Source organism: Leucoraja erinacea, chromosome 4 (genome assembly GCF_028641065.1).
Source record: "Leucoraja erinacea ecotype New England chromosome 4, Leri_hhj_1, whole genome shotgun sequence".
In the NCBI taxonomy this organism is placed as follows: domain Eukaryota; kingdom Metazoa; phylum Chordata; class Chondrichthyes; order Rajiformes; family Rajidae; genus Leucoraja; species Leucoraja erinaceus.
In genome coordinates this window covers 104,655,008-104,666,236 of record NC_073380.1, presented here as the reverse complement: position 1 = coordinate 104,666,236, position 11,229 = coordinate 104,655,008, and the positions used below count along the sequence as shown (strand labels likewise).

The 11,229-nt window shown below is 41.3% G+C and overlaps 1 protein-coding gene across 4 annotated transcripts; it reads left to right on the top strand.

Annotated features, from left to right (window-relative positions):
* The first annotated feature begins 1,442 nt into the window (after positions 1–1,442).
* On the top strand, positions 1,443–4,978 carry cbln2b (cerebellin 2b precursor). 4 transcript variants are annotated; one of them, XM_055634879.1, is made up of 4 exons: positions 1,443–1,585; positions 2,416–2,831; positions 3,637–3,756; positions 4,088–4,978. In XM_055634879.1, the coding sequence occupies exons 2-4, from the start codon at positions 2,544–2,546 to the stop codon at positions 4,283–4,285; spliced, it is 606 nt and encodes a 201-aa protein (XP_055490854.1). In that variant the 5' UTR covers positions 1,443–1,585; positions 2,416–2,543; the 3' UTR covers positions 4,286–4,978. The 4 variants fall into 4 exon arrangements, with proteins under 4 accessions (XP_055490854.1, XP_055490855.1, XP_055490852.1 ...); XM_055634880.1 differs by lacking the exon at positions 1,443–1,585 and adding an exon at positions 1,621–1,767; XM_055634877.1 differs by lacking the exon at positions 1,443–1,585 and adding an exon at positions 1,774–1,911.
* Positions 4,979–11,229: the final 6,251 nt, after the last annotated feature.

Below are 11,229 nucleotides of genomic sequence, written 5' to 3'. Positions count from 1 at the left end.
CTCTGAAGATCTGTCCTGAGCACAGCACATTGATGCAATCACAACAAAAAATCTCTTCATCACCTCAACTTCCTTTGAAGATTGAGGAGATTTGGTATGTCCATATCAGTATATTTATTGACTTTTATAAGATCATCACATATTATCTGTGGGAATTATATATAGGGACCCGTTAAGCTGCTGCAAGTAATGCCCCTGTCCCACTTAGGAAACCTGAACGTAAACCTCTGAGGACTTTGCACCCCACCCAAGGTTTCCGTGCGGTTCCCGGAGGTTGCAGGTGGTTGCCGGAGGTTGCAGGTAGTGGAAGCAGGCAGGGAGACTGACAAAAACCTCTGGGAACCTCCGGGAACCGCACGGAAACCTTGGGTGGGGCGCAACATCTCCAGAGGTTTCCGTTCAGGTTTCCTAAGTGGGATAGGGGCATAAATAAGAATGTAATTGTTCCATTGTCGTTTACACATGACAATTAAACATTCTTGACTCTTGACTCTTGTAAATTATAGAGATTTGATGACTTCAAATTCCGGCTCTCTTGGACAGCTGGTATAGTACAGCACGTCCCATTTAACTAGCGTGTCTGGCCTATGTCAGCTCTTGTTTTAGGTAGGCAGCATACATGAGCACACACTGCAGTGAGAAAATCTTCTGCCCTACACTTTATGAATGAACGGGCCATTTTACAGGTAAAACGTTCGAAAAACAACCCTTCAAGCTCCTTGACATTGAAGTGAATTTTCCAAATCATTTTAATCAGGTGCGCCATCTTTCTGGCATCACCATTCACCGTTCGAAATAGGTTTACCTACAGACGAGATTTAGAGAGATAGCAGGTTTAATGTAGATGTTCTCAATATAGCCACGTGATGGCGCTGATGTATGCTGGCACGGCGGAGTCGGCAATAAAAAGAATCTAAGCAATTACAACCTTGGTGATTTCAGCTCATGCACTTGGAAACCCTTTGATGTTTCCAAAGATAAGACCCCTTCATTTAAAAAAATATATCATCCATCTGATTAGAAATATTAAGTTACAGCACCACAAAAATTTGTGAGCATGTCTGCAATTAAACAAATACATTGCATTGTTTTTTTAAACTATTAATCTTTGATAGGAACCATACACATAGCATATATGTCCATATGTCAATGTTTTTGATCATTTTATATATATATGCAGATGCATTCATCCAAATAAGTCTCTCTATATAGATACACAATGTGGAGATATATATGCATCATTATATGTGGATGTATGACATATTTATATGTAATATGGATCTCCTTGCATGTATGTATGTGTGTGTGTGTGCGTGCTTGCAGACATACACATAAGAAAGTCCAATTGCTTTCAGTGCATCAACAGCCCCCGATGATTTTGAAAGGGGGTGTTGTAAACCTTGATTGATACATCTGGAAATCCGACACAGTAAAGTGGGGGAAAGGTGCAACTCCAGCGAAAATATCTGGAAGGGCTGTGGGACTGCACGACTACAAATCGACTATGAGCCGTGAAGGGGGCTCTTTAAAAAGCTGCCGTGTGCTGCCCGCTTGCTTTGATTCGGTGCCTGCTACCTGAATCCCGGTCAGTGAGTATGAGAGCTTACGTGTGTGTGTGTGTGTGTTTGAGAATGAGCTGCTGGCGGGGGAGGGAGAGGCGACTTTCTGCTTCCTTTCTGCCAACAGATCTCCAGCTCATTACCCTTACACCACAGATTGAGAGAGGGATAGTGTGATCACACTGTCATGCCACCATGGATCTGCCAGGTAACACCATCACCGGCGTGGGCATCTCACTGCAAGCGTAATGTTAGACCATATCAAATTAGCGGGCTTAGTGCAAGGGGACAGTGAACTGAGAACATCGGTAAATATTGTATCTAACTTGGAGATCTCCACGCATTTAATACGGTAAGAACAGCCTTCATCGCTGATACATTTAAATGCGTCCCGTTTCTTTTTTCTCTCGGAAATCAATGTGGACTGATGCTTTGTGTGGAAAATAATATTTATACTAACAACTTTTTTTTTCTTATTTAAAAATAACGGGCTATCGCTTTCAGCCCAGCGACCAGACGCAGGGGAGGTGGGCGGAGGAGAGGGGAGGGGGTACAGAGCGGCGCGGGGAGACTCACATTGATGTTGTACTCTGGGGCAATTGGAGGAAGAGAAAGTTGAGCAGACCGCGGGGGAGATGGAGTGCAGCGAGTCAAATTCAATTGTAGAATTCCTCCATCAGCAGCGTTCAGGGCGGGGGAGGGGACTGGGCAAAAACTAATACAGGACGAAGAAGCGGAGAATAACGCCTGTGATGACAGCTTGGCAATATTATTCTGTTAGGATCTGAGCTCGCTATAAGATGTATTCAGTCTACATTGGACATTTTTGTCTTGTATTGATTTTGTCTTGTTCTAGGCGATGATATCCAAATCAAGTGAAGCCCGTGACTCCATCCTCTAGGAGGCTAGATTGGGAAAGGGTGGACACGGGAAAGGCGAAAACAATACGGAGTGGAAGCCCTGTGTCGGATTATCGAGGATCGGATGGATCTACAGCTAAAGCGCCCGGGATCTGGTATCATGATAGCGCTGAGCTTGTTGCTCGCTTGCACGGGGTTGGTGTTGGGACAGAACGAAACGGAACCCATCGTCTTGGAAGGGAAATGCCTAGTGGTGTGCGACTCCAGCCCCTCCACGGACGGGGCTGTCACCTCTTCTCTGGGAATATCCGTGCGCTCGGGCAGTGCTAAAGTGGCGTTCTCTGCTGTGCGCAGCACAAACCATGAACCCTCCGAAATGAGCAACAGAACCATGACCATCTACTTCGATCATGTAAGTCGCCCCGATCCCGTCTGCCTGATCAGCCGTGACCCACGCCCGCCCGCCCGCCCGCTTCCAGCGCCGAGGGACTTGCAGCCACGTCCCCCCACTCACTCTGAGCTGTTGGTCCATCCACCCACCCACCCTCCACTGTAATACGGTACCACACTTTGTGCACCCTCCACTCTACGTACCCCTTCGGACAACGCTGGCTACCCTCACGGCGCCCGGCATCCAACCTCTCGTTTATATTAATGGATAGAGGACAGCAAAAACTAGCGGCTGGCTGTTGCATTCTGCAGAACCATCGCCGTGCGCTTCAGGGGCACGACAAAGCATGCTTTCATTTTAAGTTATTTTAAGTCGAATGTTTGAGAGCACAGTGATACGATTTCACCCTAGACACGATAGCTAATCGTGCAATCTGATCTGAGGCGCCAACTTTCTCTTCCCGATGCAGGGGCACAGAAACTGCTCGCAAGTTCCAACCCGTCGCATTTTGTAAACTTCCCCCCCATTGCAGCTTAAAGACAGACTTGTTGTAGCCGCAGGTAGTCCGCGTTTCATGATAACGTGCCCTTGTATCCTGTGTTGTACCCGACCTCCCTTTGTCACGGCCCCCGCGTACAATATCGTGGTTGCTACCCCATCAGCCCCCCATGTATTTTATTGTCCCAGGGATTAGATTGAATACGGGGTGAGGGGAGGGGAGTAAACTCCATGATGGCATTTTTCTTTTGCAAACAACAATGCCTCCCACCGCACCACCCCAAGTTTTCGGAGGCTGTGAATCTCGGTGCTCTGTGTTTCTTTGCAGGTGTTAGTTAACATTGGTAGCCATTTCGATATGAGAAGCAGCACTTTCGCGGCGCCGAGGAAAGGGATTTACAGTTTCAGCTTTCACGTGGTGAAGGTGTACAACCGACAAACGATCCAGGTAGATCAGGGCTCTTGGCCACAAGTCACAACCACTGACCGCCGGTCGTCAGCACTGCACCCGCTGGCCGCACTAGTCATTTCGTTGAATTGTAATTACTTTGTGAGCGGGATGGTTGGGATGGGGGGGGGGGGAGGTGTTAGCTAACTCTCAGAGGTGGATAGATGGAATTGGCTCGAGAGAGGGAGAAAGGAAGAGGTTTCTCAAGGAGTTAGCTTTTCACAGTTTAATGCAGCTGGGGAAGGGGTGATGGTAGACAAAAATGCGTTAGAAGGTCTCTAAACGTGGAAGCGTTAAAGCAAGGTAAGGTTTAATTTTGCTCTGGTTTCAGGTAAGCCTGATGCAGAATGGCTGGGCTGTGATTTCTGCTTTTGCCGGGGATCAGGATGTGACCCGAGAGGCTGCCAGCAACGGAGTGCTGTTGAATATGGAACGGGAGGACAAAGTCTACCTAAAACTTGAAAGAGGCAACCTGATGGGCGGGTGGAAGTACTCGACGTTTTCTGGTTTTTTAGTATTCCCTCTATAAAGGATCAGAGGCGTTCGTCAACCCCCTCTCAGGAGGGCAAATCGCCATGTACATTCTCAATATTGCAACGGAACAACAAGATTCGTAAAACCAAAATCATCTAACTGCTGCGGAAGGGACTGAGCGATTTCCTACCGATTAGAATAATTTATTTGAATACTGACAATTGCCTTGACCAACGTGGTACTGAGTAGGTCTGGTGGACTGCACTTTAGGATATCAAGTGAAATGATTGGCAAGGCCAATTTCTGGCTGGAAAACAGAAGCTGGATTTTTCTCCGGACGGATTATTGATCAGACGAGACGATCCTTTGGTGAACAAGAGCGCACTGGCAAAACTGCTGATCCAAACAGCGTAACAAAAATTAAACAGAAGTTAGGGTTTTGATTTAAATGTTCTAGTAATGCTTTATTTCGTGTTCGTATATAGGCTTAAGTAAAGAACAAGTCCGAATTCAGTGGCGTGTTTTCTTTTTGAGATTTGGGGAAATTCATGTAGCGTTTCTGTGGGTGCGCTCGTTTTGAAGAAGTGCTTTTATTGGAATTCTTTGCACGGACGGATGCAGCTCTTGTTCCTTCTATGTGTTGTGGTCGGTGTTCTTTGACCTTTGGGTGCAGACAGAGTAACCTATAGACTAATAAGAACGAGACTTACAAACGAATGGTTATAATAAAAGGACCCAATTATTTATTGATGTGCTATTTTTTTTAATCTGTCAATCAATGCTCTGACACGCAAACACATCTCTCTCCGCGTGGAACCGAGGTTCACAATGTCTGCCTATACGAATGCGAACTCCAATTTAAACATTGTTTTCTTCTTACTTCTAAATTGACCATTGTGATTGCATAGTGACTGGTTGCTCTATCTTGGGTTAAACCCAACTAACCCCCCCCCCCCACCATCAGATTTAAATATAAAATAACATCACAAATGCGCCAGTTCTTCTAATACTTTGACACCAAATTTGGTGTAATAATGTATTTTTACCAATGAGAACTGTGTAAGCCCATTAATCCAATAACCAGAGTTGCAAGGGTTTCGGCCCGAAACGTCGCCTATTTCCTTCGCTCCATAGATGCTGCTGCACCCGCTGAGTTTCTCCAGCATTTTTGTGTACCTTTGCTAAAAACAACGGCGACCAGTCTGCGCGCTAAAGGTAATTAAAAAAAAATGCTTAACCACAACAATGTAAATAACTAAATCATCCCCTATTGACCGAAATAATTATTGGCAACAGAAATAGATCTCCTGTGTGCCAACATTAAAAGTATCTGCCACTAAGTTAACGCAACCAATGTTATACTTTAAGTGTCCGCTCGCGTAATTCATTCTACGCTTGCTCGTCGGGAATGAATGGTAAAAAAACACACCGTTGTCACTCTGCATGCGATAGATACCCTTCTCTGGTTTTCAATTTACCATGCCACATCACAGTTGGTTTCTATGTTGAGATTCAAGTCCGTTTATTGGTCTAAATGGTCCAGAGATCAAAGTGTAGTTTTTATATTCTTTCAAAGATGTAGTGGTGAATCCAACACATTTCGGAGCATTATAAAACATCTAACAACTTTTATTTTATTGTGTTCTACAACAAATGGCAATTAATATTGATTAGGCAATGATCACCGTGAAGTTCCTAAATAGCCGAATCGTGTTACGGATATTATATGAGCACAAAATATATAGGTATTTTGACAAATACACAAGAGACTGCAGATGCTGGAATCTTGAGCAAAACTCAGTGCTGGAGGAACACAGCGGGTCGGGCAGCATCTGTGGAGGGATATGGGCGGGCGCCGTTTCGGGTATCAGGACGGATTGCTAACTGTATTGCGTTGGTTCCTTCTCAAAACAAACGCAACAACGTATTCATTCTCTTGGCAGATTGGATACACTTGATGCCTCTGTTTATTGGCCTCTGGTGTCATGAGATAATGACTCACAAAATGAATCCATATCTATTTACATTAATTCAATGCAAGGCACGTGATTACAACTTGAAAGGGAGTGTGAGGCTTTGCACTATTTTGTAAAGATAAAATCCATTTATTCATCGATCAATTAACGTGCGGAATTTTAAACCGACAAATAGATCCACGATTATTTGGAGTTAGTTGGCAGCTTGTTTATTAGCTGCCAGGAAATTGGTCATCAACATCACGTAAGTCATTCTTTAATTCTCCTGCTGTTTGATCACATTTCGGATAAGAACCTCTTCATTGATTGATTTACATGGAGGTGGAATTTTGACATATGGATGCCAAGATTGTTTCCAGAAATAGACTTTCAAAAGTGATGAAATGAATGCACTTCAATAATATTGTTCGATTTTGCTATCCTATTTTTGAGCCACCCCTCCTTCACATGCACATCACTTCATTGTTTTCTGCCTCTGTCTTTCCATGTTTTCTAGGATTTGGTTAAACCTCTTAAAGACTCAAACAACTGAGTTAAAATATGCTTTCTTCATCTGAATCAAAATATGCCTCTGATTGAAAGCATCATCTCATTCAACAAGTGGCCACCATGAAAGCAGTTTTAAGTGGGCATAAAAAATAGCATTTCTACTAATGGATTGAAGAATCTCTCAGTCCTTTATTTTCTCATTGTTCCCCTTTTTGATTAAATTGGTCATGCAAATTAGATATACATTCTGGTGGCTTTACGTGAATGCATGCATGCTGCTCTGATTAAGGCAATTATTCACAATAGGACTAACACATTTTGCTTTAGAAGTTAAGACAGTTAGATTTTTCCCCATTGAAAACAGCCATATTTCTATTCCCTTTAAATTGCTTTACAATGTATGACACCCGTTGATATAATCTAATGCATAATAATTGCATCAGACTGATAGCTCTGGTTTGTGTTCATGTATATATTCAAATATGTATGCAGGGTCCAATAGCATATATCTCACTCGATGTCAGACAGAACACATGGAACAAATTACATTGCCATTGTTCTCAATTTTCTTATATTAATAATCTATTGCATCAATGTAATGCATTAATTATTTGGTAGGACAGATGTATTCTCTGAATGTGTTATACCTACTATCAATGAAGAATTCATCTTTTGGTTACAAGTCTTGAAAATTTATTCTGTGAAAATAAAGTGTTGGTCTAGTATAATGATCGTGATGGAAGAAAACTTTGCATTATTGAACAAAATAGGTAAATTAGAAAATCCGCTGAGAAAACACAAGCACTCTATGCGATCTTACTGTTTAATATTATGGGTTTCCAGTGGAGATCTTTTAGTTCTGTGGTCATGGCATTAATGCTCAACTCTCATTTCCCACTGGGTCACGATCTAAATTTAAATGATGCCCCAAGGGCCATGTACTCAGCGGAGTTTCACTCATGCAACCAGATCTTGCAGATTTTACATGGTTTGCTGTTGCTAAGGCAGATTTTAGGAGGAACAATTTAAATTAAATAAGCCACATATCAGAGACTTTGCTGTGAAAAACAATGTACCTGCGACAGTTATAATAATACATTGCAATTATTAATATTGAAAACTGAAGGCAATTATTTGCTCTAAATATTTTTTAATGTTATGCTTTCAGTAATGCCGTCCTTGCATTACTGCCACCGGACTGTCAAACAATCCATTCCGTATTTTCACAGTCGCGGTTGAATTTATATAGTACCAGCTATTAAATAATAATGTTCCTTATGTTCCAATAATTCCAACGCAACCCTTTCATAAGAGCATTTCAATCAGCTCAAAATATCCCTATCAGTGAATCTCCATTTTAGCTTTCAGGTATAGAATTAAAAAGTTTCTTAACACAGTTCCGGTGAATGATTTGATCAGGAAAATTGAAGAGAATCATACAAAAGCAGGAATGCCTTTTAAGCAAACTTTCACCCAATTAAAGGAATGGAGTATGCTCTGTTTTTGTCTGAATGTTGAGAAGAGTATTTCAGTATTATTGCTTTTGAGGGAATGCATTTTCAGTTGCCACTCAGAAATCTAATTTCATCCTGGTGTTCACAGTATACTTTGTCTCACTGATCCCTTCTCCAGATGTTGCTACTTTGGATCACACTTCCCCGCTGAATGGTTGAACACTCTGTTTATAAATATTATAGCAAATGAAATAATGACAAGCAAATTGTGTCCACTTCATGTTCATCCCTTGCACGACCTTGCATTTGGTTTTCTTTGCTTAGATTTAATTTATTATAATCCAATGTATGCTGCTGTGAAGACAGATATTTATCAATAGATTTACTGATAAAATGCAACTGTTTATTCAGCTCATTAACACAATATTTTATTCATTATAACGATGCTTTGATAATCTCACTAAACAGCATACGAATAAGTAAACATCTATAAAAGATACACTCCGTCGACAAAATTATTGAATAGTTCTCTATAAATTTCGATAAAATTCACTGCTATCACATGACAGGTTGATGTACTATTAAGAAGCACTGGACATTTAAAATCTGTTGGTTTGATATTAAATTTATGCTTATGACATTTCTTGTTATTAAATGTGCTGAAAGGGTGGGGAGACATCTCAAAATGTTGCAGCTGAGGTGGGGAAATCCTTCAACGATGCAATTACTCATACATTCCAATTATCGTGGCATTCTTGTGGCAATTTCATACAACTGGAAGGACTGCCAGGTCACTTCAAATGATGACTGAACAACGATAGTATTGTGGGACTGGAACTGCATACTATTCTGGCTGAGGATAACGGGTTTCCCTTGTGAACCAGTTATGTTTTTATGAGAACCCAACAGCTTCATAATTACTTGTACTGAGAACAGCTTTTTATTTGATTTCTAGTTTTTAATTTACCATGCTCTGGTTTTCAGTTCAACATCACAAGCACTAAATTGTGAATGTACCATTTGCACACTCAATCCTGCATGCTTTCAAACCAGCCAAACCCACATTATTGGATGTTCATATCTTTTACCCTTGGGCGTATGAGACAGAATGGGAGAATGCACAATCAGGAAGAAGTTGTTCTTGGATTGCAATAACTCACTGTCTGTGATCATCGCTTAATTTTCCCGTTTTCGTAAGGTTACATGTTTTTGAACTAAATGATCAGATCCGTCATTGTGTGGAGTACTGAGGGACCCGCATTGCATAACAAACAGTTTGCTCAAATCACAATTTAATGTCAGTACAAACGCAAGATGAATGGCAACATTGACTACCTCTTAATTGTGTCTTGAATGAAGACAACTCACATGGGTACAATAAAGAAAATTTGACTAAAGCACATGATGAGATATTAAAGGAGATGACTAAAAACTTGGTCAAAGAGATAAGTTTTAAAAGCACCTTCACGGATGCGGGAACATTTTTTAGGGTCTGCTGTGAGTCAATACCTTTCAAAAATTGGAAGAGCTCAAATATTTAAAAATGATGAAAAGATTTAAAGAGATAAGAAAGATCAAGTCTATGAATATGAGAAAGACCATCTTAAAATTGAGTTGTTGCTTAGCTCGGAATCTGAATAGATTTGGAAGCATAGGGTACTGGATGAAGAATTCTTAATGAAAGTTAGATTATGGGTATTAGGCTTGCAGATGCTGGCCTGAAGAGAATGTCAAGTCTTATGCTAACATAGGTAGGTTTCAGCAGTAAATAAAGTGAGCGAAGATGGAGTTGTAAAAGAGAAGAGTAAAATTTCCATTAATGAAGGCATGGGAATGACATTAAGAGTTTATCTTGGTTTAAAATATCATGTCAAGGCCAGAACCAATCAAGTTCTGCCTTAGATTCCAGGGAGAGGTGAGTAGCTAATGGATTGGAGGCACTTACCAAGGACAATGGCCTCTAAATTTAGCGGGTGGAAATGTCTTTCCTATCTGCTCCTGGATGTTGAGCAAATAATCTACCACTTTACTGACTTTGGCATAATTAAGTAAGCCAGTAGCAAAGTTAGGTCATGCTCCACCAGTGCACGTGTGAAAGTATTACTGTGTAGAGTCATATAATGTGGAAACAGTCCCTTCGGCTCAATTTGCCCACACCGAACAATATGTACCACCTGCCTGCATTTGTTCCATATTCCTCTAAATCTGCCCTATTGAATGATGTTGCCGTGGATCACCACATAGATGAAAAATAGAAATGGATGAAGGAAGGATCTTTGGCAAACACTAAGATAAACAATGCGGAGCAGATCATTGGGTGATCACAAATGGACAGATTGAAATACAAGTAATGAAAAGCCATCAAGCCAAAATCATCCCAGAACCTAACAAAAAATACAGTCAGCCCTGTTTACAGATTCCTTTAGCTGCCAACATGTTTCAAAAAGCATTATAACTTGCCCACTTACGAACCTATGCAGTGCATGGATATAGGCTGGTTGATGAAGTAATAGTGACAATATTGATTGACATGAAATATCATTGGGCCCCTGATAACACTTGTTGCCTACTTTTAAATATTCTGGCCAGGTCCTATTTCTTGTAAAAATGTTAACCAAAAATGTTGACCAATTAACACACCTTTTGTGGAATTTGATGAAATTACCTGCCACAGAGGGCAGTGGAGGCCAAATCACTGGATGGATTTAAGAGAGAGTTATATAGAGCCCTCGGGGCTAGTGGAATCAAGGAATATGGGGAGAAGGCAGGCACGGGTTATTGATAGGGGACGATCAGCCATGATCACAATGAATGGCGGTACTGGCTTGAAGGGCCGAATGGCCTCCTCCTGCACCTATTTTCTATGTTTCTATGTTTCATCTGGAAAGAAAGTCCTCGGGATAAATCAAGGGAATTTTTCTCAATTTCCAGCTCCCCTCAAGACTTATTTGGGTCAGAGAAAATCAAAATAAACACTCCATATTCTCTCATATTTTGTATTACAGACAGCCTTCCTATGCCATACTAACTTTATTTAGATCTGTTATAATAATTTTGAGTCCCTAGTTGGATATCCATCC